We start from the raw sequence: 27,927 nt of genomic DNA on the forward strand, positions 1-27,927 counted from the left end.
GGAGCCCCAGGCCTAGCCCCGACATGGGCGCCAGGGGAGCCCTAGGGGAGCCCCAGGGTGGGAAGGTGTGAGCCACGCGTGGAGGTGCCAGGCGGGGCGTCCTCCAATGGGAAGCCTGGCCGCCAGGCCTCGCCCTGCCCTATTGGCTGGTGGCGGTGGGAGGGGCCTCCAGCCCCTATTCCCTGCACAGGAGGACAGCACTGCTGGGCGGTCACGTGCTGATCTCACGTCATGGCACGGTGTCATCAGGCTCCTCCCACTCCGCGATGACGTCACGCCCCCAGCTCTCGCGAGAGCCCCCAGTGGTGGTGCCCCTTGGAGGGCGCAGGCGGGAGGGGCAGGGGCCAAGGTCGCAGGTGAACCCCGGGGCCGGGGGGGGGGTCCCCATCTGAGGCCCCGCCCCCAACCGCGCCCAGCTCCTCTGGGGAGCCAATGGGAGCTTAGGACCAAGTCTCTTCCCATTGGCTGGCTGCTTGGCATGCAAATGAGCCCTGACGTCACTTCCTCGGATAAATCGAGCGCCATTTTCTCTTTCTGGCTCTGGATGAGGAGCGGGCGGAGGCTGAAGGGCGGGCGCGGGGCGACGGGTGCTGCGCGCGGGGGCTGAGCCGAGGTCGGTCCCGGGCTCCAGCCATGATGCCGCCGCCGCCACCGCTGCTGCCGCCGCCGCCCTCGCGGTGCGCGGAGTGAGCGCGGCAGCAGCAGCAGGAGGCGGTGGCGGAGGAGGAGCCGCGGGGCGGGGCGGCGGGCACGGCGCGGCGCGGGAGGGGCGCGGCGGCCGAGACGGCGGCGGCGGGGCCAGCGCTGTGAGGAGCGGAAGGCAGAGGCTGCGGCGCGGGCCCGCGACCCGGCAGGCGGCGGCAGCAGCAGCAGCGGCGGCGGCAGGAGCGGCGGCGAGGCGCAGAGCGGCGGCGGGCTCCCCCTGCAGCCCGGCCGGGTAGGTGCAGCGGGGCGAGCCGGCGGCGCCCGCAGGCGGCCCGCCCCGAGGGGCGCGGGGAGGCGGGGCGGCGGTGCCCGACGCGGGCAGGGCGGCCTCCGCAGGCAGAGGCGCTGTAGTCCCGGGGGCGAGGCGGTGTGCCGGCGGCTGTCAGTGAAGCGCCGGCTTCGGTGTTCGCCTCCGGGCTCGCCTCGGCGGGGTGCGGGGAGCCCAGACCCCGCCTCGCCGAGGGGCTGATGGGCTTCGCTGAGGGGGAGGGTCGGGGCTCCGAGCCGTGCTGCGGGGAGGCGTGGGGGGCCGGATCGCTGCCGGGGGGGCGCCGCTCCTTCGCAGCAGCGGAGCTTCCGAGCGTCCCTGCCCGGGACGCACCTGCGGGCGCTTCTGCTTGAAAGCCCCCCGCGGTGGCCGGACGGCTCCGGGCGGGGGCGGCTCCTGTCAGGCCCGCGGGTGCCGGCCCCGGGGCTGTCAGCTCCCCTGCGACCACTGACCGGCCTGTGGGGGCCGCCGGGCAGGGCCGGTGCTCGCTGCCGCGCTCACAGGGGGCGGGCGGGGCAGGGCGGTGTCCGGCGGGGCTCTCCCGCCCCGGCTGGCTTGGCCGCGCCGCGGCGGCGTCCGCCGTGTTCCGCCGAGGGCGGCCCGCGTGGGCTGGCTGGGAGCAGTCCCCCGGTCCCCTGCCCGCCGCGCACGCGAGGGGAGGAGGGACTTCCGGGTTTGCCCGTGATTGGAAGCAGCAATTAGCCTAATGAGGCGTTTTAACACGGGGAAGACTCGCAGCTTTACGACGACTGTTTACTAAACAGCTGTTTAGGACCGCTTTTCTTTTTTTCTAATTTCTGCCAGTACTTAAGCCATAGAGTAAGGGACCATCTTAACAGGTGGTCTGTGGATGAAAAGTCTTAATTACTTCTAGGCAACGTGGGGATTTGAAACAGTTTATGGAAAACTGTAATGTGCACGGGAATAGTGTGCATGCAAAATTAGAAGTAAAATGTTAATGGCATGCAAAATTACATTAAATATTCTTATGGGACTTAAGCAATGCATAAATTTTTGAAAAAATAAAGAAGTTTGAGTCATGTAAACAGACATAACCCGTACAGTGCAAATCATTAAAACCATTTGAATACGACTGCCTTGTGCTTGAGCAAGTAGTGGGAAATGCTTTTTGTCCTGATTTGTAAATTGAATAAAAGATAGCTGTTTCATGTTTACTGAAGTGATTCATGGTTCTGTACTGTCAAAATCATGAACGGCTTCCTTTCAGCTGATAAATACTCAAGTTCTGACAGGTAAACCATTGAGGGGAAGTTGGTTGTTACCCTTAACAGTTTTCTATCATCAAAAATACATGTTTGAACCCTTAAAAGTTTTAAAGGCTTACAGTGAAATACTTGTAAAGACTGACTCTTGGGGTCCCCCATCCAATCTATATTCTAGAAATTTTAGTGCTCTTTTTAATAAACTTCCAGTTTAAGTTTAAACAAGAAAAGGGACTTTCTTTAGGGCAATATTTAGACAAACCGTGTGTAATAAATATGCTATATTATAAGCTGTAATAAGACCTGTAATTCTAATAGTTCATTTCATGAAAGTTTTGTAAAAAACAGCACCCCCCACATTATAGCAAATCTTGAGACACAGTGAAGAGCGTACAAAGTTTTGTGATTCCTTATGTTTTACCACTGGGAACTCATTGATTTCGGTCAAGTCTTGTTGAACGCCGGTGGGGCTGGCTTGTGTTGAAAAACTTCCATCTTTCTGCTGAAACCTGTAGCGCAGCCTTATTTTTTCCAGTTCTGTCCCCGTGCTGAATTATTCAGGTTGTGGGTTATCTGTGCTGTGAACTGTTCTGTGCGTCTGTGTGAAATGTCTTTTGAGTCATACTAGGCTGACTAGGGCAGCACAAACACATCTGTACTTCTCCCTAGAGGAGCTGGGCTCCGTGTGTGACTCTTCTGCGCTCAAACACACGGGTCTGGTGAGTCCTGTGGGATTTGAGTAGGCTTCATGTAGATGCTCAAGTCATCTGGAATGAGCTTGGGTCCTGCTGGGTTCAGTTTCTGGCTAATGCTGATCCCCAAGGGAGTCAAGCTCTGTGTGAGTCCCAGTGCTCTGGGAAGGCTCCATGACTTAGAATGGTGTGGTCCCATCTTCTCTTCGAACTAGTCTTGGATAACAGAGGCTTGATTGTGTGTTAATGAAGCATCATGATAGTTAGTTAAACCACAGTAGCTAAAGTTAGTGATCTAAATTTGTTTTTAGGTAAGATGCAGGTTGTTGTGCTGTATCTTTATCTCTGTGATCACAGACCTTAATGCTTCTTACTGCATTAGCGACTACTGAATGATGGCCATCTTTGTGTTGGATTAAATGACTTCTAATGGCTATGTGTGTTTTAGCCAGGAAAAGAGAAAAATTATTGTAACTGAGATCTGTAATTCAAGACCCGTAAATGTTTCTGGTTTAGCTATAATTCAAGACCTGTAAATGCTTCTGGTTTAGTTGCGCTAAAAAAATGTTTATTTTTTTTACCTAAGATTTCTATCATGTTGCACTTGAATAGAAGTTGGAATTTAAGAAGATAAAGTAGCATTATTTTGTTGACCATAACTACTCCTAGTAAGTTTTATTAATCTCTTTTAATTTACAACAAATGAAGTAATAAACAAGAATAGTGTCCATTCTAATCAATTGACTGTTTTTCTTTCCAGGAGTCAAATCTTTCAAAGCTCTTAAAACACCTAGAGATGTTGATAGGAAGCAATATGCATTTCTTCCCTCTCCCTCCAAAGACTGGATAAGTTTTGATGGTGCCAATGTACTCATAAATGCAGTTAGGTCTCTCAGAAGGCACGGAGTCCAGCGAGTGGAACTGCCCATGTAGCACATGGTTGAGCAGATATCCAAGTATGACTTTTTGGAGAGCTTATAAGCTTATTGGAAACAAAACAAAATTGATGAGTAAAATTCACTGAATCATCTAGGTTGGAAAAGACCTTGAAGATCATCTAGTCCAACCATTAACCTAACACTGACAGTTCCCAACTATACCACATCCCTCAGCGCTATGTCAGACCGACTCTTAAACACCTCCAGGGATGGGGACTCCACCACTGCCCTGGGCAGCCCATTCCAACGCCTAACAACCCGTTCTGTAAAGAAATGCTTCCTAATATCCAGTCTAAACCTTCCCTGGTGCAACTTGAGGCCATTACCTCTTGTCCTGTCGCTTGTTACGTGGTTAAAGAGACTCATCCCCAGCTCTCTGCAACCTCCTTTCAGGTAGTTGTAGAGGGCGATGAGGTCTCCCCTCAGCCTCCTCTTCTCCAGACTAAACAACCCCAGTTCCCTCAGCCGCTCCTCGTACGACATGTGCTCCGGACGCTTCACCAGCTTTGTTGCCCTTCTCTGGACACGCTCGAGTAATTCAATTTCCTTTTTGTAGTGAGGGGCCCAAAACCGAACACAGGAATCGAGGTGCGGCCTCACCAGTGCCAAGTACAGGCACAAGATCACTTCCCTGTCGCTGCTGGCCACACTGTTGCTGATACAAGCCAGGACGCCATTGGCCTTCTTGGCCACCTGGGCACACTGCTGGCTCATGTTCAGCCGGCTGTCAATCAACACCCCCAGGTCCCTCTCTGACTGGCAGCTCTCCAGCCACTCCTCCCCAAGCCTGTAGCGCTGCTGGGGGTTGTTGTGGCCCAAGTGCAGCACCCGGCATTTGGCCTTATTGAAACTCACACAGTTGGCCTTAGCCCATCGCTCCAGCCTGTCCAGATCTCTCTGCAGAGCCTCCCTACCCTCGAGCAGATCAACACTCCCACCCAGCTTGGTGCCATCTGCAAACTTACTGAGGGTGCACTCGATCCCCTCGTCTAGATCATCAATAAAGATGTTAAACAGGAGTGGCCCCAAAACCGAGCCCTGGGGGACACCACTTGTGACCGGCTGCCAACCGGGTTTAACTCCATTCACCACAACTCTTTGTGCCCGGCCATCCAGCCAGTTTTTTACCCAGCAAAGCGTGTGCCCATCCAAGCCAATTCAGCATGACCAAGCTGAACTCGTATCCTTCTAGGCAGTTCCTCAGCATGCCCGTCGTCCTAGCTGCTGTGTTTTCTATCCAGTGTTCTTTATATTCTGAGAATTAGTAGATCATACGTTCTCATTTCATTTTCAGGAATGAAGCAGTTGTTGATAATTCAGTATTAGTTGAGAAAACAATTTCTAATGAGTTTACTAAAATGAAAATAAAGAATTTTTTATTGATGCTTTGTCAACTTTGATAACTGCTGAAATACAAGCTGGTGAACAAACCATTAAGAATATTTCCCACCCAAATATCCCAAAACCTGAAAGTGTCTATAAAAATCTCTTCCACAGTTACTAATGACAGTTTACTAGATAAAGTATGAAAACTAAGAATGATTGAATTTCCAAGGCAGGTGATATGAAGGGACAAAATTCCGTAAGCCTTTCATAATTTCCCTACTATAAGCAGTTCTGTGGGCAAGAGACTAGTGAAGACCAGCTTCCTAGGAACGCTTCTGGAGATCTGGTTTCTGTGTAGATTATCTGGTGTCTAAAAACAGTTACATTGTGGCCTTTTTCTCTGTGGATCTTCTCATAGGGTGTCTCTCTAGCTGCCTGTTTTTACGAAATCTTTGGAAATGCCTGATTATCTAGTTTACTGTCCGATTTTACTGGATATATTTGCATGTATGTGGAAGGCACATTCATGCATCTTCCTTCCTCGAGCTCCATAGCAGCTTGATATTTAATTTGATTACATATGCCTAGTTTCCTTAGGAACACGAACTGAAATGGTGCTGAAATGATGTAAAGAAAAATCTTTTCATTGTGAGCACTAGTCCATCACTGGAAACGCTTGCCCGGAGAGGCTGTTAAACTTCTGTCTGTGGAGATTTTCAAGACCTGGCTGGCCAGCGTGCCATGTGCCCTGGTTGAAATTCATTGTTGAGCCTGCTTTGAATAGGAGCCTGGACTGGGTGTTCTCCTGAGGTCTCTTTTGAGGTGAATGAGTGTTGTTCTAAGTAGTAGACTAAAAGGAAGGCAAATAAAAACTTTTCATTTTGTGGCTTCTCACTTTGAAGAGGTGAAACGTTAGTATTTCTGCTTTTTTTTTAATGCAGAGAAATAGTCGAGCATAGTTACTTGGTATTTGTCATTGATTAGTAAGATACTGTCCAGACTGTTACCTTGTTTAGAATAGTATTAAAATAGTACACTACTACTGGAAGGGCAGAGTTACTTTTGTGGTCTTTGTTGAGAAGCTGAACGTAGCTGAATGTTATACTATATGATTATAAATGTTGTAGAAATTGAGGGAACCTTTAGTGTTACATGCTGTTACATAAGTGTTACATAGTGTTACATGCAACTCCTTACATGCTGTATGGTTAGGGAGGTGTTACCTAAATGAACAGGAAATCCAGGAAGAGATTGGTGGATAAAATGCCTGAGCAGGGGTTGAATGACCTTTTTAGAACCTTTTTAACCTTTTTAGTTTGGGACATCCGCTGCTACAATTATTCTTTTATTTTGCTATTAACTTGCCTTGGTTCTGTTTATGAAAAGGTACTATATGTGAAAACTCAGTGGATTTTAAGGTTTGGGGTTTTTTTTGAAACTACAATTAAAAGTAGTTTAAGATAAATTTGTCTTGCAGGTAGCCAACGCGGTAAAAGGATCAAGACTCTTTGGCTAGAATAACTCAGGTTTAATTTTACAGCAGTGCTTTCATGTTGAATTTGCTGGTTAAGAATGGGATGTGTTCCAGCAAAAGACTGACTGTACCTATGCCTGGAAACAAAAGTGCAAGCTAAGGCTTGACAAATGTCCAGAATACAAGAGAAATAAAGTAGTAGTAAAAGAGGTATGGATAATAAACTGTATAGTAATCAGGCAATTAAACTGAGGGCTTGAGGGAATAAGCTTAGAAGGTTGAAATTTTGTGACCTGTATGATGGAGCATTGCTGGTCTAATGGATACAGAGAATGTTAGATGAGTAACATAGTCGTGCTCCCAAGCAGTTTGTTTAAATACCAGCTGAATAACCTTGCACATCATATAGAAATATACATCTTTTTGGATTGAAGACCGACTACCTGAAAACTGGAAAATAAGTAATTTATATTCAAGTGTTTTGTTTTGTTTTTCTTCTTCCTCCTAAATTAGTGGCTTCCATTTCAGAAAGATGACTGGTTAAGAAAACTCTTGAGATACATGGATGTTACATACTATAGACCCTTTGCAGAGTAATCTTTCTTTTTTTGTGAGATAGACATGCCTCAAGAAATGTATGCTTCACCTTCTTCAGTAGCATCAGTGTATCAGTTAAAGGAATGAGATGGAGAAGCTGTTTCCAGTGGAGCCTAACGTATTGAACCACATCTTCTGGCTGATCTGAGTATGTTGACATCCTGTCAGCTCTGTTGTTACCTGCAGTGGACCACGGGGTTGGTGCATACAACCTGCTGTCATGGAGGGACTGATCATAAAGCTTTAACCAGAGAGGATACAAATTCCTGCTTCACTTCACTTTAAAAAGAGGATTTTATGTCTTAATTTTATTCCTTGAATTTTGATAGAATGCCAGACTAGTTACTCTGATTTATTCCATTCTGTATAGGTTCCTGTTCCACACCTACCCCAATGATATCAGAATGTCTTCCAGACTTCTTACTGATAAAAAATATTAGAAAACAAGACTAGCATCTGTCAAATGGGGCTCCCTCTCCATTTCTCTCTACACGCCTTTCCTTTGGGGAGAGAAGAAGAGGAGAATAGCATGTGAGTTGTTTGAATTTTAATTTAAAAAGCTTCAATTTTTTGTATGTTTTGTACATAAATTAAGGTTTGTTTTTTTGTCTTCCTGAGTGATGACATACAAAATAGAAAACATTTTTTTCTTTTTTTTTTTCCCCCCTTTTGTAACTTGTCTTATATGGGAGGGGCTTTTTTGCAACTGTTTACAGGGAAGTCTTGCCTTTCCAAGGCAGAGGTTTCATGTTGACAGTGGTCTTGGTTTGGTTTTTTTTTTTTTGAGAAGTATAGCTTTTCAAGACATTCAGGACCATTAAGGCTGAAGTACTATTTGGGGATTTTCTTGATTTTATTTTATTTTTTTTTTTTCTTTCTTGTTAGAGCTTGTCCTGGATGGATGAATTGTTTAGCAGTAAGGACTGAAATCTTTTAAACTCTGTTGGGTCCTCTGCCAGCTATTTAAGAACAAAGGAATACCTGTGAAGCTCCCAGTGACCTTTTTAAGTGCAGGGTAGTTCTGTTGCATTCTGTGCCCATTTAAGTTTCTTAAATCTCAGTCTAAATTGCATTTTGCTGTAATCTAGGGAGGAGGTGATAAAGGCACATACTTCTAAAGCTAAACCCATGGGGATACCTTATGATGTACTGGGAGCTGAAGATAAGCAACTGGTGTGCCCATAGCCCAGCTGCACAGGGAGTGCTAAAGGCCTAGCTGTTGGGGAAGCACTGGACCCTTCCTGGTGGTTTGTTCTAGACAGGTGGGCACCCACACTGCACAACAACCCTTCAGGCAGATGACCTGCAGCAGATAATCTGTCTTTCCATAATCTTGCTTTAGTTGTCATCCTCCTCTGTATGTTGGAGTCCAGCTATTGCAGCTTGCTGGAGGGAACAGGATAGGGTATAAATCCAGATTCTGGAGTAGGGGAAGGCGATAGAGCTATATACACTCCTTAGGAGAGTAAGAGGACGAGAACTAAAAGCATATGGGTATTAAAAAAATTTGTCCCAATTCAGCATATTTAGCTATCAGTGCCATACGTTAATTACGTTTTATTTCTACTGCATTAATATTGTAGTAGCTTGTTTTATGCCAAGGTCCATATCAGCTTACAACAGCAGAAACTTTTGTGGGGAATTTAGATTTTACTAGCAATCATATTTTAAGCATGTTCATGCATGACAACAAACCAAATTATCAGAGAGGCTTCTTATCTTGACACTAACATTCAAGTTGAAAAGTGTTGAAGTCCTCCTTCCTAAGTGAGATTATAGTAATTTTCTGAGTAGAACTTAGTAAAATTCAGATGTTCATGTTCTCTTACAAAAAAGCCCCACAAAACACAGTATAGACACCAAGATCTGAAAGAAAAACTTGGAATTTTGTTTAGATAGAGATGTAAAGGATTTTTTTTCCCCCCAAATCAGATTCTGTTTCCTTTATGAGGAAGCAAATGATTTACTGGGAATTATTGAGACCAGTTCTCTGGCTTAAGGCGTTTGGATTTTCATATTTAAGAATACATTTTTCAGACTTCAGTTTTTGTTTTAATATTGTTAAGTGCAAGTGCCTGTGTTCAAGTATTCCATCACTTTTTTGTATTTCTTTTTCAGGAAAGCTGCAAAATGTTTCAAATTCCTGTTCAAAATCTTGATAATATCAGGAAGGCTCGAAAAAAGGTGAAGGGCATTCTTGTGGATCTTGGGCTTGACAGCTGCAGGGAATTGTTGAAGGTAAAGCATTTGAAATAATGTAAACCAATCTGAAACTTAGACCCTTGACAACCATTCCACTTTTTAGTGTATATATGATGCTCCACTGCTGTAGATCTTTATGGTGAGGTCTTTACTTGATGGATTACTCATGACTAACTATTCATATGCCAGGGGTGGAATTTAGTGTTTTAGTATGTAACATTGAAAGAAACTCTTATTTCTTAACAAGATGTGTTATAGATGGTGCTGCATATTCTCTGCTAGTAATAGTTCAACAAAAGGAAACAGTACAGCTTTAGGAAAAACACCAGTCTAATGAAATGATATTTGTGTACTACACAGCAACTTTTTTGTGATTCTTTTAAAGTCACAAGCAGATGAAGACTTGAGCCTACTCAAAGGCATCACATATCAAGGGCAAACCTCTGAAGGATATACAAATCGTCAGTATTTCTGAAAACGGACAAGCAATTAGACCCAGTAACCTTGCTGCAGGCCTTTTAAACTTTGTCTAGGGAGAAATACCAAACTTGTCTTAACTCAGTTGTAGTTCAGTTCTGCCTCTTAGAAAGTATGTGCAAGTGTACTGGGGTGATCAATATGAACCTAGCACCATTGTTGCCACTTTCAGGAGAAGGTATTGTGCAGCAAGCAGGCGGAATTCACACCATCAGCTTGGCAAGCCTAATATCAGAAAAAAGTGCAAATGCAGTAGTGCAACTTGGTGTCTAAACAGTCATGCATTTCAGCCAGCTGGTACACAGGCTTTCTTGGCTTTTAGGGTGTTTGTGACTTCACATTGACCATAGTCAAAAGTTTGGATTAATTTTGTATAATAGTACTAAAGTAAGTTAACTGTCTGTGTGGGTGCTATTGTGTCTTTTGTGGTGTTTTTTTCTGAAACTGTATAAGTAAATGATTGGGGAAAAAATGCTTAAGATCTACATGCATAAGTAATTATGGAACATTCTTGGTTATTGCAGTTGAATAATGTTTGATATATCTAAACGAATGTCATAACAGCTCAGGGAAAGTGTATTTGTCTAGTAATTTCCATTTTCTTGCTGCTTACTGTTGTGTTCTATAATGTTTTGTAATTAAACCTCTGAAGTCAGAAGCTGTTCTGTCTTGACCCTTTGAGGTAGAAATGTTTTGATGATGCTAATTTTTTTGCTATGAAATTGATTGCAGTTTAACTTTTTGATTGTAGCATGGTGTTTAATGTTGAATGAGGAATAAAGTGTTCATGTTTGGTTGGTTGTTTTTTGGAGGTGGTGGTGGTGTGTGTTTGGTTTTGTTTCATTTTTAATACGTGTGGTGGTGGTGGGGAACCCAGCAAACATTCCCATTCTAGAAAAAGCTCTCTGAGATGTGGGCCAAGAAAATACCATTTTAGTTTTTTGCAAATAATTCTCCCTCAGCCAAGTTTATAACTTCAGTTTGTTTTTTCCAAGTAATCCGGGACCGGTTTTCTTATAACTTTAGCAGCAAGAAGAATCATTTTTATAACTTGATTTGTACTTGCCTCATATGATGATGGCATTTCTTTTTGGTGGAATAGGGTGTGTGATGTCTTAATAGGTGAGAAGTAACTTAAGGTTTGTCTCTTTTTCCTCAGATATTAAGATTGGTTTTTGGACATTGTCCTTGTGAGGAGGCTGGACAATTTAGGAAATGCTGTGATATGATACAACACAGACTTGACTTGCCATCTGGTCTTAAAATTGGTCTTAAACTGTTCTAATAAGGCATGATTATGGACAGTAGTTTGTGAGGAAGGTGAAGGAATTTCACATACAACCAGTATCTCTTTGTAGGTTGGAGACCAAATGGATTAGGATTTAGGCTAAAAGTTCTTAACTGATCTCTACTAGGAAGAAAACATGAGCTTTTTGTGCTAGATTACTAGTTTGATTCTCAAAGTAGTACTTTTAAGTACACTAATGTCAGAGACTTTCCTTTAGTAAACTTGTTTTAGCTTTAACATATTGTGATCTTTTAAGTCTTCATTTAAACTCTTGAGCATTTTATCTTTTTGTTCTGGAAAACAGTGGTGGTTTTAATACAGGAGGGAGAGCAGTTCTTAGTTTTAAAATGTTTTCCTTTTAAACTTAGAAATACCCACTATGTATGCATCAGGATTAATCAGGCATCTCAGAGGGTTTTTATTCCCTTCTTGCTACCTTTCCCTTCTGTTTTCCTGCCCTCCTCAAGCGAGAAATGTGGGAAGGGCATAACAAATTAGCTGATCAAAGCTTGCTTCTGGGATATCAACGTGGATCTCTGTTTAAAGCAAGAGTTTAGGATAGCCGTTTGCAGCACTGACTAATTACATGATAAGAATGGTTATCTTTCTTTATCAGTGAATAGTTCTCTGTAGGAAATAGCTGTTTCAGCAATATTACCTAGACTTACTATCACACATTTGGCTTGTGGGAATCTGGCATTCAAGTCTAGGAGCATCTCCTGGAGAGTACTGCAACCAAAAGTAGAACATGTTTGGGGTAGGCCATAAACTTCAAGAAAACTTCTTTAAGAGTGTGTAATTCACTCCAGTGTGTTCAGCTGAAGAATTGTTAGTAAACCTTAAGTCTCTTTGTTTTCTCTATCAGGCATAGGAAAGAAAAGCATCGTGTTCTCTAAGGCTGTGGGATTTCTCTTGTTCCATGCAAGGGTTCTTTCTAAGGTGTTTTTTTAAGAAGGTTTGGCTGAAGGGCAAATAGATGACTCAGTACCTAGACCTTGATTAGAATGGAAGGGGTTGTTTTATTGTTGCCCTGAGCTCTTCAGGAATCTCCTTGGGGAAACTTGAAGGTTGAAAAAGCTAGAAAGCTTATTGCAAACTTAGCTACATTTTTCTAAATTCTTGAATATTTAATTTAAATCAAATAATCACTGGCATGACCTTCTGGCTCGCTATAATCTGTTACACAGGGATGCTCACACTTGCACAGTGTGGACAGGAGCCTAGTGCAGACAGAGCCTGCATTAAGTAGGGTTGTATATTTGACTGCTAGAGGCTTTGCTTCTTTTTGTTGCTCAGTATATCCTGTGTTGCTTGTAAATGTCACTTAAATATTGCAGTTTTTTTGATTGCAAACTATTAGATTTATGAATCCATTTCTCTTGAAGATGATTTAATCTGCAGTGGGGTTTGGTGCAGAGGTGAACACATCCTGCCCTCTCTAAGCATCATGCAGAATTTTGAGTGATGAGTGGTTGGTGAAAGGGAAGGAAAATGTGAGGGGAAAAGCACTGGTTTTCTGTGGGTTAAGCCTGGGTTTGGAGCCTGTGTTTGATCTAAGATGCTCTAGTGTGGTGTTGAAGCTAGCCTAGGGTCTTAAGAAATGCCTAGCGAACAGGAATCTAGTTATTTTTTTCATTAAGTTTGTGTTTGGCTGTGTGTAGCCCTCAAAAGATTCGAGAGCAACTTCAGATTTTTAGAGTAGTAGCTGGCTTTGGCTTGAGGAGCATAAACTGCTCTGATGGATTTAATTAGAAGAATGCTATAAGCAAAGTTGTTTACCCTGACATGGTTGTTCCAGATGTGATAATATTGTTGCTTTTACAGCTTGAGGAAAGTTACTGCTGCTTGTGAAATAAGCTTTTGGGAATGTCTTCGTTTTTCCAAGTTAAAAGCATAGCAATACTATGAAGATTTAATACTAAAACCTGTTGTAAAGTAAACCATAGTGGTAAGTTAATAAATGGAAGTAAATAGTGAAATATTACAGATTTAGGAGGAGGAAAGTTGAGGGAGAAAATCTCTTTCAGTGCTCACTGTGAACTTGGCTAGAAGCAATGGAATTAAAGTGTAAATATTTTCACTCCTGTATTATTTTCAGTAACTATGAAGTGATCAGAATTCCTACTATATTACAAGGGAGTCATATGAACAAGTATTTGAGGTAAAATAAATCAAAGAGGGGTCAGAGAAATAATTTCTTTGAAATCTGTTTTGAGACCTGTATCCAAATACTGTATGGACTTTCCATCCAGCCTCTCTTTGTGTGGTTTTTCCTTTTTTCTTTTTCCTTGGTCTGTACTGAGACTATTTTTGTGTTCAGAACAGTCTGCAAAAGCAGATTATTTCTTGTTTTCTTTTTTCTTTTAGAATCTTAAAAGTTTTGATCCAGGTGAAAAACACTTTTGTAACACTTCATGGAGTGATGTCTCTCCTTGGGAGTCTGTGGGCAAAAGGAAGGTATGTATATTTGTGTTAGAAATTCTGGGTAGATGTGCATGTGGAGTTGCTGAATTTTACCATTTACAGAAGTCCTGGAAAAGTTGAAATACACCTTTTCTTATAGGAAAAAAAAAATAGCTTTAACATCTGTTTTCTAAGTACTGTTAGGGAATAATCTTTCATTTCCTCTGTGTTCTTCCCTGTAATGCAGCTGGTTATAAGGACTGTATATGCCGTTCACTGTCTTTAAGGATACAGCCTTGAATGTCAGTATTGAAGATGTCACACTAATGTTCTGCCTTTTTAGCCTAATCTCATGTGTAGTCTTAACATGCTCTTGTATACAGTGTGATGCTTGTTTCATTGGAAGGGTGAAAATGTGATTGCATAGGTGTGAGTGGATTAATCTGGAACTGTCATTAGCGGCTTGGAATAGGGTTGCATTGGAGAACATAATCCAGTTAGACTTGTGTATGTGAAATAGCTTTTAGTTTTATATAGTTGGAATCTTGCGTGAAGCTAGAATCTATAAAAAAGGCAGGGTTGAGATGAACCAAACCAAAGGATTTCTATAATTTTATATTCTAGCAAGTTTCTAAGGTATTATGTAGAGCATAGGAGTGTATCCAAAAGAAAAGGTAACCTCTTCTCAGTCTTGCTCAAGAGTCTTAGGCCTCTTCATTGCTTCCACGATGAAGGCCTGTCAACAATATGTAATCAGCAGTGGGTCTGCTCTTTTCACGCTGAATCAAAAGGTAATGGTTTAGAGTAGTGTAGGGGTGATTTGCCAGGATTATTTTATCTGCCTTTACTGTCTTTAAAACAGATGGAGGCTGCCAAGTGCAATAATTGCATTTTTAAACAAATCCCTCAACATCCAGCCTGACCAAACAAAGCCACTCAGTCTTTGCCAAACTGTCATTTAGTAGAAAGTGACCCCTCCTGCCCTTCAGGACCTTCATCTGTCTTGTGTCCCAGTCCTTTCCTGAACTTAGGTTCACACATTTAAGGCCGGAGGTTCATCTGTTCACGTGAATTTGTGGATGAGAGAGTCAAATTTGTGGATGAGAGAGTCACATGAATTTGTGGATGAGAGTGACTTGTTTGGCTAGGTCCACAGAGACAGATTGCTTCTAGCCTTAGTGCCACTTCAGAGAAGGCTTAAAGTCACCTTCAGTCAAAACTACCTTTAGTTTAGGTGAATGGAATAAATCCTGTTGATGGTTATGAAGGTCTCTCTCTTTTTTTCTTTAGTTCCTCCTTCTTTTTCTTCTTTATGCACATGGAAAACTTCTTTTATCAGGTCTCCTGGCTCCAGTCAGCATGTTATCTGAGCTCTAGCCTTGCTGATTTTTGTGTTTTTTGCCTCTTCCTCCACCTTCTGACTAAAGAAGTTGAATGTTGGGAGATCTTCAGTGTTAGATGAACAGGGAAGGTTCTCCCTCCTCCCCAGACATGAAACACAATGGAAAGTGTTACTGCATTTTGGGGTATGTTCTTTGGAGTGGGACTAATTTTTTCTAAATGCCTCCAATAAGCCTTTTTGGGTTCCATTTGTAGATTAGGGTTGTGTTGGTCAATCTCCAAGGTGTGTAATTTTTCCTAAGTGGCTTAGAATTCTTATTTTGTCAAATTTTCTATAAAACTGAGATGCCATTAGTAGACTGTAATAGCACTTAAAAACATAAAAAAGCAGCTTAGATGCAAGGAGAACATGCTGATGAAATAATTTTCTAAGGTGTCTGTGGAAGAGCTCTCTTTCATATAGAAAACTTCAAAGTAGTAGACTTGCATATACTTCTGCTGAAACAGAATTTTTTCTGATTTTTTTTTTTTTTCATGGCTGGATTTTTTTTTTTTGAGCTGAGTAGTGGGACTTTAGGATTTGTCCTAATTTGGTAGAACTTGAGGTACAGAACTAACTTTTTCTTTTGCTGAAGTCTTATAATTTTTACCTCCATCAAAAAATAAATTATATAAGAAGAAATGGAACATTGTTTTTCCAAGACTTACCAGTGTGCAGGTACTGGGGTGGTTCCTTAATGGTATACTGCAGTGCTTGTTTGTATAAGAAGTAAAAACATTGTTTCTATGGAATAGTAAATGAATTCAACACTTGGACCACTTGTTAGGTGCAGTGAGAATACTCTACAACAATTATTCAGACTTAACAGCAAGGAAATGTTGACAGTGCATTACACTATGGTGTAAGTTTATGGGGACAGAAAGACCCAAACCAGAAACGTGGGAGTGGGGGGGTGGTGGTGGCAGGGAATAAAAGAATGTATAGATAGGCCCAGTATTTAAAAGCATATAAGATTTTCTAGGCCTTGGACAACCAATTAAAATAAGCAGTCACCTCTTGTTGTCACCTGACTTCTTCAGAAGTAAGGCTAGTGAGGTGCAGGTTTTAGTAATGCTCTGTATGCTTCGTTAGTTCGGTAGTGTCTTCATGAGTTCAGTAGTGACCTTTCTCTACTCAGTATGCTGAGTATATAGTAAGATTGAAGGGTCTTCTAATTTGCTGTGGTGCTGTTTACTAGCAGCTGACCGGACACCTAAAGAGTAGAAATAGAGGATAATTCACTGATACCTTCACAGTGTACTCCTCAGCAGCCTTAGACAGGCAGCGACTTTATCTGATGCAGTTGTTTGAATTTACAGGTTAGATTTTGGTTATCCTCAGGAGCCTCTTCTAGTACTGCTATTAGATGACACCCTCATGTCTGTATGAAATGACAAAAAAATACTGGCAGAGATTTTTGCTACAGTTCTTCATAACATGTCTGTGACCTGTATGTGGGTGATCTAGCTAGGCTGGGTGCTGTAGTGGTGGAACAGCTTGTTCCCTTTGGATGGTGTTTCATAAGGGGCAGAAGTCACTAAGGTGGAAAAACACATCTGAGGGAACAGACAAGTTTTCCACTACATGTTTGAGAGTGCAGATTTGTCACCTGGATGTTGCTGTGACTGATTCTGTAGTTTTTGGCAGGAGCTGTGGTTGACTTTCTAGGAAGTTGGTAAGAAAAAATGGTTGACAGGTTTTTTGGTTTTTTTTTTTTTTTGAAAGAACAAATAATGTCCATATGGATATGAAGAGTAATGCTGTCAAGTGACACGTAACTGAGGGAGCAAACCACTGTTTAGTGGAAGATAGGTTTATTTTTATACAGTTAAAATATTTATCTGGGAAGAATCTATATGCTCTATAATGAGTGTGCTAGATAAAATTTCTTAATTACTGTGATGGAATATCTAGTATGTTGAGATAATATGAAGAGGTCATTGCTGCTTTATCACAAAAAAGGGTTTTATTCCTTTCTATTATTAATCTGGCTCCAAAAGAACGTTCTTAAAAAATTAGTCTTTTGTGGCTTTGTTGGGAGAGGTACTTTTGGAGAGCTTTCAGTGAAGGGTAGGGGATTGAAATACACAAAAATCCCCACCCATTCTATCTTTTTCTTCATTAGATGGGTGAACTACATAAAGCTTTAAAAGTGTCATATTTTAAAAGGGTTGCTATTCCTAGTTGCTAAGGCTTCACCTCCTATGTACAGTGGCATACAAATTCTTCTTAGCTTGTTCTGTAATTCCCATCTTTAAAAATGGGCTTCAGAATTACTTCTTATGAACTGGAGTAGAAAGTAACTCACTTAAGGCTTCTTAGTAAATTATGAAGAAGCCAGAAGGGCACAAATGTTTCTCCCCTTAAGTATGTCATCTTTAAATCTGCTTTTCAAAAACAGAAGAAACTGAGAAGATACATGCTATACACCCCATGAAGGCATTTTTGACAGGTGATAGTACAGACTTACTGTCAAACAGATAACAGGGATTTAGGAACTGGCAGTTTCTAAGTGGATGTTTTTGTTTTGTTTGCAGAGATACAGAACAAAGCCGTACTGCTGTAGCTTATGCAAGTTCTCGTCAAAATTGCTTACTTCATTCAAGAATCACTTGCACCGTTACCACGAGGATGAAATGGACCAAGAGCTGGTGGTTCCTTGCCCAAAATGTGCATTTGCTTCTGATCCCAAAATAGTGGGAAAACATATCCGGATGTTTCATTCATCTAATAAAAGAATACAGAACTATACCGTCAGCATTTTGGATGGCATGAAACAATTCAGGAGTGATATTATAAACTTTACATGTCTAAAATGTCAATTTACAGACACATTGTATTACAATATGAAGAAACATGTGCTGATGAACCATTTCCAAAACTTAATAAGTACATATTTTGGCCAGAAACCTGATGAAAGTAAAGAGAATTCTGTTGAGCACTACTGTAAAAAATGTAATGCTTCTGCAAACAGCCAAGATTCTTTAATGTATCATGTTTTGACAGCTGAAACACACCGAGACCTGGAGAACAAACTTCGGTCTGTGATTTCAGAACATATTAAGAAACCAGGACTCGTGAAACAAATGCATATTGCTCCAAAGCCTCTCCAAGGTGTGGCAGTGGCTGCTCCATCTGCAGGGCCTGCCACTGCCCCACCAGCTTCCGTCACATCTCCGGCTTGCATCCAGCTTGCATTTCCACAGAATAATCAAAACCAGAGTGTGGTGCAGCCAAAAGCAGTTCAAAACACAGTCAGATCACTGACCGTCCCAAGTGCCTCTGGTAGCCTTCCACATACAACTTCTGCTCTGGTTGTCGCCCCGTCGCACGTTACTCTTGTATCTAGTAATCTTCCTGTAGGTCAAAACAATGTTAATATTCAGCCGTTGCCTTCCCAGCCTATCATTGTTTCCCACAGGCTTCCCCTTAATCAACCTGTGAGGGCTGGACCTATTCCTCTTAATCATTCTGTTGGGACCGTAAATAGAACGGTGGCCCCCACAGTTCTTCCTCTTAATCAACCTGTCAGGCCTGGGCTCTTCCCTATTAATCAACCCATTGGTACTATAAATGGTCCAGTTGCAGCTGGAACGCTGCCTGTTACTCAGCCCGTCAGCCCTGTGAGTCAACCGGTTGCACCAGGAGTCCTCCCTGTGAGTCAACCGATTGCACCAGGAGTCCTCCCTGTGAATCAGCCGGTTGCACCAGGAGTCCTCCCTGTGAATCAGCCGGTTGCACCAGGAGTCCTCTCTGTCAACCAGTCGCTTGGGAACGTGAGTAGACCCGTTGGTCCCGGCGTCCTTCCCGTGACGCAGACAGTTGCGCCGGGTGTTCTCCAGCTGAACCAGCCTGTTGCCTCTGGGGTTGTTCCTGTCAGGCAGCCGGTCAGACCTAGGTTTCTTCAGCTTAATCAACCTGTTGCCCCAGCAGTTATCCCAGTAAATCAGCCAGTTCAACCTGCAGTTTCTCAAAATGCAACTTTTTTGACTACAGGTTCTATACTTAGGCAGTTGATTCCAACCGGTAGGCAGGTTAATGGGATACCTACGTACACGCTTGCCCCGGTGTCAGTTACTTTGCCTGTACCTCCTGGTGGTGGAGTAGCAACCGTGACGCCACCACAAGTGCCCATCCAGCTAATGCAGTCTGGGACAGTAACTCAGCTGTCCCACTCACCGGCTAGCGCACCATCTCCTCCAATGGTTTTAACGTCTCAGAATGTATCATTGCAAGCCTCCCCACCTGGGCCTGAAACAAGTCAGGCTACCAGGCAGGCTAAGCAGTGGAAGACTTGCCCTGTTTGCAATGAGCTTTTCCCATCAAATGTCTACCGGGTGCACATGGAGGTGGCCCACAAGCATAATGAGGTAAAAATGGAGAATACCGCGGAACCTGACAAGCTTGCAGCTTGCGCACCCTTTCTGAGGTGGATGACAGAAAAGACTGTCCGTTGTTTCTCTTGTAAGTGTTTTCTCTGTGAGGAAGAGCTCATGAAACATCTCTTGATGCATGGCTTAGCTTGCTTGTTTTGCACAGTTACTTTCCATGACTTAAAAAGCCTCGTGGAGCACAATAAAACACACAATGGGAAAAAGCAGTTACATGCAGATTATAGCAACAGAGGGTTTCAACTAGGTAATGATGCTCAGGGTGACCTTGTGTTTCCACACTTTGATTTCAGTACAGTGTTACCAAAAGAAGACATTGGTGAAAGAGAAATACATTTGGCAGTGCTTGCGGGACTAAATTCAAGGACACTTGTCCCTGTTTACATCAAAGTGAAACCTCAGACAGCAGAAGCGAATAACAAATGCAACAGAAAAGTGTTAACCTGTCCCTTTTGCTTTGGTACGTTTGTTAGTAAAGAAACCTATGAAATGCATTTGAAAGAGCGGCATCATATAATGCCAACTGTACATACAATTCTAAAGTCTCCTGCTTTCAAGTGCATCCACTGTTGTGGTGTGTACACTGGAAATATGACTCTAACAGCTATTGCTGTACACTTGCTCCGTTGTAGAAGTGCTCCCAAAGACAGCAACTCAAGTGTGAAGATGCAGCTTGAGCGTACTGAGAAGAAAGAGCTACTGTTTTTGAATGGTGAAAAGCACGATTCTGTGATACTGAAAAGAAAGCAATCGGATTCCTGCTTTGCTGCAGAAGACCAAAGGAACAAGGAACAGCAGCCTCTGAGCTTAAGTACTGGCATAGCTCTAACTCCAGAAAGAGAAATGAATTTAGGGGTAGTGCCTTTCAAACGACAAAAGATTAATAGTAGGACTGAGATGAAGAAGCTCCCTTCTAGTGAGGAACTTCGCATTCTAGCAGTAGATCCTAAACAGTATGATCACAGCTCGTATGAGGCTCAAACCCAGTTTTTGACAGACTACTTTCATGAGAGGCCATATCCTTCTAAAAAAGAGATGGACTTACTTTCCTCGCTGCTGTATGCGTGGAAAATTGATGTTGCATCATTCTTTGGAAAAAGGAGGAATATATGCTTAAAGGCGATAAGTAATGACAAACCATCTGTGCTGCTGGGTTTCAGTATGTCTGAACTAAAAAATGTCAAGCACAGCTTGAATATAAAAGATGAACCATTAGATATGTAAACAAGCTTTTTATAACAGCTAAAAGCAATCCATAATTGCATACTTACTGATTTAGCAGTTTATTGTATTATTTGTTTTAACTTGCGGACTGGCCTGTTGAAGGGTGCAGTAGTACAAAAAGTCTTGTTCAGCTGTGACTGTTATTGTGAAAGGCACACGTAGTTGTGTATTTGAAAAGGCTAAAACCTTCAGACTTACACATCTGGAATTTGTTTTAGCTTTTTACTTTTTCTGGAGTAGTAATTTTTTTGAGGTTTGTTTCTTTTTTTTTTTTTTTTTTGTTCTGTTTCCCTTTCTTCCCCTCCGGGCTCCTATTATACTTTTTATACCACCATGTAAAACATTTGTCCTGTTAAAAACAAATTTTATTTTATTTTTCTGCAATGTCGTCATCTTTTCTAAACAATAAAATGTATAATGTTGGTTAAAATACTGAGGTAAACTATGTGAAAAACATCTATTTGATTATTTGTGGTTTTAAGTCCTAATTTTGTTAACCCTATTTTTATCTACTGAAGAACCAATTGTAGCCATTACATCCATTGCCCCTTCAAATTCCCAGTGCACTGGTAGCAATAAAATACATGGCAATCTCTTCCCCGCCCCCAGTCAAAATATCTGTGCCAGTTAAGTCTGGTGATTTCTAGTATCAAACTAGTATCATCATGGTGGGGATTGAGGGACTTGAGGGTGCCTGTTGAAGTGTTATAATTAACTGACTTGAAATGGTTGTGTTCTTACCCGTTAAATAGATCTTGCTAACCAGAAGCGTTTACTCTTTGTTGGTGTTGAAGCCTGGTTGTTTAAATACCTATTGTTCAAAGCATGGTAGCTGCATTTGGTTTCTTTTCTCTTTCAGAAAGCAAAACTGCTTTGGAGAGTGGCAGATTGCTTTGATGTGTGGAGTATATGACTTCTGTGCACATCACTTACCGTTAGAAGCCCTGTCCTAATATCACCGGAGTTTGGTGAAAAATCTGGTTTTCATTTTAAATTGCTGTTGCGTGAGGTAGTAACTGAGCAGTGCTTCCTCCCCAGCAACTTACTTAGATGGCTTGAAGACCTTTGCATCAGAAATTGTAGAAACTGAAACTGGATCAGTTGGTAGCATCAAGATTTTAAAACTGTTGAGTACCTGAACTGATGATATTTAGGTAGTGATTGTTTTTTATTGTCCTATAGAGAGCATAAGTATAGTATAAAACCCAAACAGACAATCTTGTTCAATATGAACTAGCTTCCCTATTACAGATTACAGAAAAGCTGTTGGGAAGGTTCACTTGATTTGAAGAGCAAACTAGTACAGGTGGCCACATTGAGGCCTTGTCTTTCTGGGTATGCTTGGTTTTTATCTGGCTTGTCAAACAGTGCCTCCAAATATTGTTAACAGCCAGTTACATAATAAATAACCTATAATATGCATTATTTTTTCTTCATCCCTCTCTCCCCACCCTTCTTTCCCAGAAGAAAAAATAGAGCAGGCTCTTCTGTCAGTTGTGCCAGTGTTACAAGAAAAGGGTGATATGCCCAAGCTTATTTCTATTTTTTGAAGCAGTGAGCATACTTTTGCCCTGCGCAGTAGTTTTTAAAGCAGATACAGAACTTTTTTTGTGCTGTTTCTAAAAGGGCATGACATTTTTAGCAGAGTTTGGTGACTGTCCACCTGAGGTTCTATAAGCTGTTTGAAATTCTATTTTGGATACAATCTTGATATTTTCATATTGATCACTTCAAATAATTTTAATGTCTATGTAATATACAGTTACTTAAACTAAGAGAATCTCCTATTTGGAAAAATCTAGTAATTTAATAGCAGTGTTGAACAAACATAAGTACCATTTATGGGATTGACTGCACGCCCCACCCTAAAGAGTGACAGTGAGGAAGAAGCAGTGTGTTCTTACAGCCTAATAATAGCTTATTAAAAAAGATTATATTAGGGCCTAGCACAGTTCATGAACCAGTTTGAAGGGCTCTGAGCGAGGAAGAGGGACACTGTAGAAGCTGTGAAATCTAGGCACTCTCTTCCCTCCTAAAACCTTGATACTGTGAACCCTGTCATCTTTGGGGTAGTTCTGCTGGTATCGGTGAAACTCCAGCAGGGAGGAATTTGGCAGCGTGCATCTGGGGAAGGCTTGCCATGGACTGTTAAAGATTGTTCTTGAGGGTGGCTTGGAGTGGGGAGCTGGGAAGTCATTTCGGGGTTCATCCATGCTTGGGGCACCAAGGGAGCAGTCCAGTCCTACCAGAGTTTTCCCTACATAGTGTCCAGCGGTGATGTTAAGTGTTTTATTTATTGGACTTTGATTTCACAGTTTCAAATAAACCAGCTTTCTAACTTTCTCTTAGGTGTGTGTGCAAATGATTACTTATTCCCCCCCTTTAATATATTCAGGGAACTTGATGTGAAAGTTTCTTTTGGTGCAAACCAGCTGTTAGACAAAAAAGGAAAGTAAGACCTAGAACTTGGATCCAGATGCTTTAGGCAGATCTTAGTGCATTATAGTAATATCTTCTGTTATCTCAGATAGCCGTATAGTTTCCTACAGGCTGATGTTCTTAAATCTTGGTTCTAATTTGCTATAACTAGATGCTCCTCCTCTCATTAGATGAAGACTGTAGAAACAACAGATTAATTTTGAAACGTGAAAAAGTAGTGACTGTGACAGAGTATGGTCATGGTTTTCAGGAGAGCCAAGGAGCCTGAAAACAGCCAAGTTAAATCAGTAGCTTTAACTAAATTAGGCTTTTGCTCTAGGCTTCTCACCTGTGAAGTCATTCGGTTAGAAAGTGTTGGTCTGGAAAGATACTGCTGCCACTGTCTAGGTGTGTGGGCAGTATGGTAAAGGCGCCTCTGGCACTCTTCTAAGGACAGAGCCTAACACTCCTGGTCTCTGCTGTTGGGCAAAACAAATCTACCAAAGGAGCTGCCCTCTGCGGCAGACTTCCTGAATGCAAGTGCTTAAGGCATGTGGATGAAGCTCTGGTCCACTGTAAAAGAAGTCCAGTTGGGAAGAATACTGTTTGGTTTGCAGCGTTATTGTAGCAAGTTCTTGTTCCTTATGGGAATAAAAAAAACCTACACATGTACTCTGCTTCTGAAGTGTATTGGTCTGGAGAAGTCTCTGTGTTTGAGGAATACTTTGTTGTGGTTTCTTGAGTTTTTGAGCAGGAAAATTGTGCTTGTGAAATAGTGTGATAACTTCATTATTTGAATATGTAGTAGGAAGGATTATTATTATAATGTAACTTGATCATGTTTCTTCTCTATACTCATGAATATATATAGATATATATATTCATGTGCTGGGACTGAAGTTAATGTTGTTTGCTAAACTGACGTTTTGGAAGGGGACAAAAACCAAAACACCTTTGTGATTGGTTTTCAGTACTGTATTATTGTCTAGAATACTACAGCTCACCATCGCATCAAACTTCTTTTTTTCCTTCTACTGCTTTAAGTTGTTCAGGAAAGCTTAGGGGCTTATTTAAGTAGCTGTTAAATATAATTTGGGGTGTGCAATTTCCAATAATTATCTCTATAAAACTGTAATTCTACTGCAGCTGGCTGTACCATTTTCAGACGTACATTTGTCAAACTCAACCCATGGGCACATTTTTCTGAGAAAGATCCTTGATGCTAAAGTACAGATAGAGAAAAAAGCTGCAGTCTAATAGCAAGGGAAAAAAAGACCAAAAAAACCTTCAGAAAATGTGCATGGCTTGTTTTAAAGGTCGGAATTTTCACTGCTTCCTCTGCAAAATGTACGGGAAAAGGACAAATGGAGGGTGTTCATGAACGAAGCGAACTCTGTGGTGCTGCATTTAAAGTCTTAACACTTTGCTTTAGTGCTTATGTATCTCATTTCTCATTTCAGCTGTTCTGACTTGACAGGCAAGCTGCAGTTGTGACAGTTTCTCTTTTGACTTGGGTACTGGATCCCAAAACATGTATGACAGTTCTTTTTGCTTCAAATCTGTCCAAGTTTAACATGCTGAGTTAGAGGGGGCGTATGTGGGGTATGCTTACAGTACTGCCTTGTTTGTTTGAGGAGAGTGTAGGTCTGCGGATACCAGGAACACGAGCATGGGCTTGGCGCCTGTCTTCTAATTCCACGGCTATTTATTAACACAGTGTTTTACCTAGTAGTATGTTGAAGAGCACCTTATAATAAAATTGGGGAAAGGTAGAGGCCTCAAATACCTTTCCAAGTATTGCTCTTATTTTACTAAGCTCCTTATTTTACTGGCTCCTTGTCCGTTAAATGGGAGTAAAAGCCTTTCTTGCCATCCTAGCATGCAATGTGGGTGAGGACCTTAAAGACACTGAGACTGGTAGGTATTTTATGCATTGAGCTGCCCAAGTAAGCTAAGTATGGAACAGCTGGCATGATTGAAAGCCATCGGGCATGGACATTTCTGGAGAAAGATCTGATTTAATTGGATTGTCAGAGTCAATGTCATTTTGGCTTACAATCCATTTTGAAGTGGAAAATATACTAAATTTTGAATGAAGCGAGAAGTCTGTAAAGCACTATTGCTGTCCATTTGCTGCGTGAGTATGAGACAGACTTGCTAAGGGAGACATCTGTAGCTTTAGGTAACTCGGCTGTACTTGGCACGCCATAGTGCATAGATCTACAGGGAATGAAAGGGCTACAGCGAGCCTTGGGGTGCGGCAGTCTTCCTGGTGCGATGGCTGGAGCCTTTGCTGCTCACTGGTTCTCGCCTGGCCTACATCTAACTGGCGTTAGAATGGCTGTTGTATGAGCAACTGCAGAAGAATGCACAGTTAGGATGGATGGAAAAATGTCAAGACACCAACTCAAGCACAGTCAAGTAGTAATAATAAATGAGTAGCAGAAGAGAGATTACAGAGAAGCACTGTAGATTTTTAGTTGTTCTTTGCAGAACAACAGTGAAAGGGATGAAAAGCTCCCCTGGCAGTTTCCAGTCTCCACGGAGATGTGGAAGACTGTCTCTTGTGGATGGGGCTTGTTAGCTGTATTGTCCCGCACATGGTACGCCAGCAGCATCACCTTTTCAGAAAGGATGCTGTTGGAGCTTCTGTGAGATACTGTCTTTGACACATAAGTTCAGGAACACAGATTGTGAAGTAATTTCTAGGTCATGAAGGACAAGTGCCCATAACAACACCATTTATTAAGTCATCTTGCATAGCAAGCACACGCAGCGTCATCCATCTGCCACAGGACTGGCACCACACGTTATGCTAGAGACCGAGGACTGAATTAAAAGATTTTCAGAGCTCTCGGAACAGTCTCTTCTTCTGATCTGAGGAGAGAATTAGGGTTGCGCAGACATCACTTACCCCAACAGCAGTAGTTACCTTTGAAAGCATTGACAGTATGTGTGGCCATGCATGTGGTCCTCAACATGCACGTGGTCCTACGGTGGCTGCACGTGATCTTCAACAGAGCTAAAAGCGTAAGGTGGGTTGGTCAGCAACGATCCTACATGTAGCACCGTGCGGTAGTAGAGGTGGAAGGCAGAGCGTGAACAGTACAGCCAAATGTGCTCTGTCTTGGCTTGATTATTTTGGAATAAGAGCTCATTTTAAAGTAGCTGTTGAGACTGATCTTATTAATGTTATTAATGGTGTGAAAAGTGCGAGTTTATTAACCAAACTTGTTAATGGGAGAAAAGCTGTCAGGCAGCATTGGTGTAGAGAAGAGCCAGTATTGTATTTGAAGAACTTGAGTGCTGGGATTTAATACAGCAACATCATGATTTATAAACACGCATGCATAAAAGTTAGCCAGCACAGATTCACCTTGGCTGCTGCTGCTTCTGCTCAAGGCTAGTGGTAACCTTGGCACAAACAGAGGGTGAAATGTGACCACCTGTGCATTCAGTGTGGGATCAGGGCTGTGAGATTTGGAAGCTACGAGTGCGGTTTGGGCAGAAAGCCAGTTCTGAGATGAACACTTCACCTGAGGGGAGGTATATGAGGTGGCTGCACCTGGTAGAAAGGGGGCAGCCACCCGGTTCAGGACCTGGCTTCCTGCGTTTTGGTGGACAAGGGTGCCCGGCAGCAGTGCTGGTGGGGGCATGAGCCCTTCCTCCTGGTGCGGGCAGGCGAGGGCCTCTCCTACCAACAGAGCTGCTGCTTCCACCATCTTTGCAGGGTTGCTGTCGGACCGCGTGGCAGTGCCACCCACTGCCTGGCCACTGGAGGCCTCCAGCCATTCCGGGTGCTGGTACGTGCCTCTGGGAATCTGCGGAGGGTGTCTGAGCCTGGGTGCCAGAAAGTAAGGAGACAAATGAGCCGGTAGTAAGCATGGCGCAGTGCTGGGCAGTCTGTGGAGGGACAATTACCCGCCGATTCCTGCGAAAAGATGTAGCCTGGTGCCAGGCTGCAAGTCCCGCTAACGAAGGCAGGGCGCTTGCTGTGGTTGGGACATGTGGGTGCATTTTGCCTCAGCAGGAGTGGTGCTTTGCAGTGGAATGGGAACTCCCTGTTAAAAGCTGTGCGAGGGATGGCTACTGCGAGCGAATTCCCAAAAGGTCAGATTGTGAGGGCAGGGGGCTGCGCCTCGCACTCGCTTTCTGGGATGCATTCGGAAGGGCCTGGGTCTTGCTGCATGTGGTCGTGACTGGAGGCAGGTTTGAGCAGGTTCCTGCAGAAGTGAGGAGTGAGAAGAGGCTCTGGGGTCCCTTGATGCCTGGGGGCTGTGGGAGTGGGTAGTGCCATGGTGGAGCCTCTCCAGAGCCTCTCTGAGGCACGAGGCAGAGCTGGCTGGTGCCGCTGTACCCGAGGGGTCTGGGGTTTCTTGCAAGGAAGACCTCTGCCACTGGATTCTTCTGGTACCATTTCTGTTCTTTGTCGGGTGTATTAGAAAGCTCAGATCAGAGGTTTTGTAATAAAAATTATTCCAGAATATTATTATTCTCAGAAATAAAATGTGAAATATTTATAAAATAGAAAATGTTAAAATATTCTAATAAAAATATTTTAAAAATTGCACATACAATTCTGAATGCTTTAGTTTGGGGGATGAGGGGGTGACCCAGAACAACAACAGTAGTAAAAACCTCTTAATAGTTCAAGGGTCCTAGGGGAGCAGAACTTAGCAAAAAGATGTATTTAAAAAAAAAGGCATTTTCTCAGAGCAGATGCTTTTGTGTCCTTCCTACTGTTGCTGTTGCCCTAAGCCACATGTACCTCTGGGGTAATGAGGTCAACTGCTCACAGAAATACCTGAAAGTATTGGTGTGGGTTTCACACTTTCTATTCACTTTGTATCTGGTTTTGGAGTAGGTGGAAGAGAGTGGGAACTGTCTGCCCAATCTCTGTTATTTGCATAAAACTTTTGC

General features: G+C 42.7%; 1 protein-coding gene across 3 annotated transcripts; it reads left to right on the forward strand.

The window, feature by feature from the left end:
• Window positions 1–342: 342 nt before the first annotated feature.
• Window positions 343–22,011, forward strand: ADNP2 (ADNP homeobox 2). 3 transcript variants are annotated; one of them, XM_074829990.1, is made up of 5 exons: window positions 345–937; window positions 7,594–7,754; window positions 9,342–9,461; window positions 13,558–13,647; window positions 17,512–22,011. In XM_074829990.1, the coding sequence occupies exons 3-5, from the start codon at window positions 9,354–9,356 to the stop codon at window positions 20,587–20,589; spliced, it is 3,276 nt and encodes a 1,091-aa protein (XP_074686091.1). In that variant the 5' UTR covers window positions 345–937; window positions 7,594–7,754; window positions 9,342–9,353; the 3' UTR covers window positions 20,590–22,011. The 3 variants fall into 3 exon arrangements, with proteins under 3 accessions (XP_074686096.1, XP_074686091.1, XP_074686092.1); XM_074829991.1 differs by lacking the exon at window positions 345–937 and adding an exon at window positions 4,774–7,371; XM_074829995.1 differs by lacking the exons at window positions 7,594–7,754; window positions 9,342–9,461 and having other exon boundaries at window positions 343–937.
• Window positions 22,012–27,927: the final 5,916 nt, after the last annotated feature.

Source organism: Strix aluco, chromosome 1, assembly GCF_031877795.1.
Source record: "Strix aluco isolate bStrAlu1 chromosome 1, bStrAlu1.hap1, whole genome shotgun sequence".
NCBI lineage: Eukaryota > Metazoa > Chordata > Aves > Strigiformes > Strigidae > Strix > Strix aluco.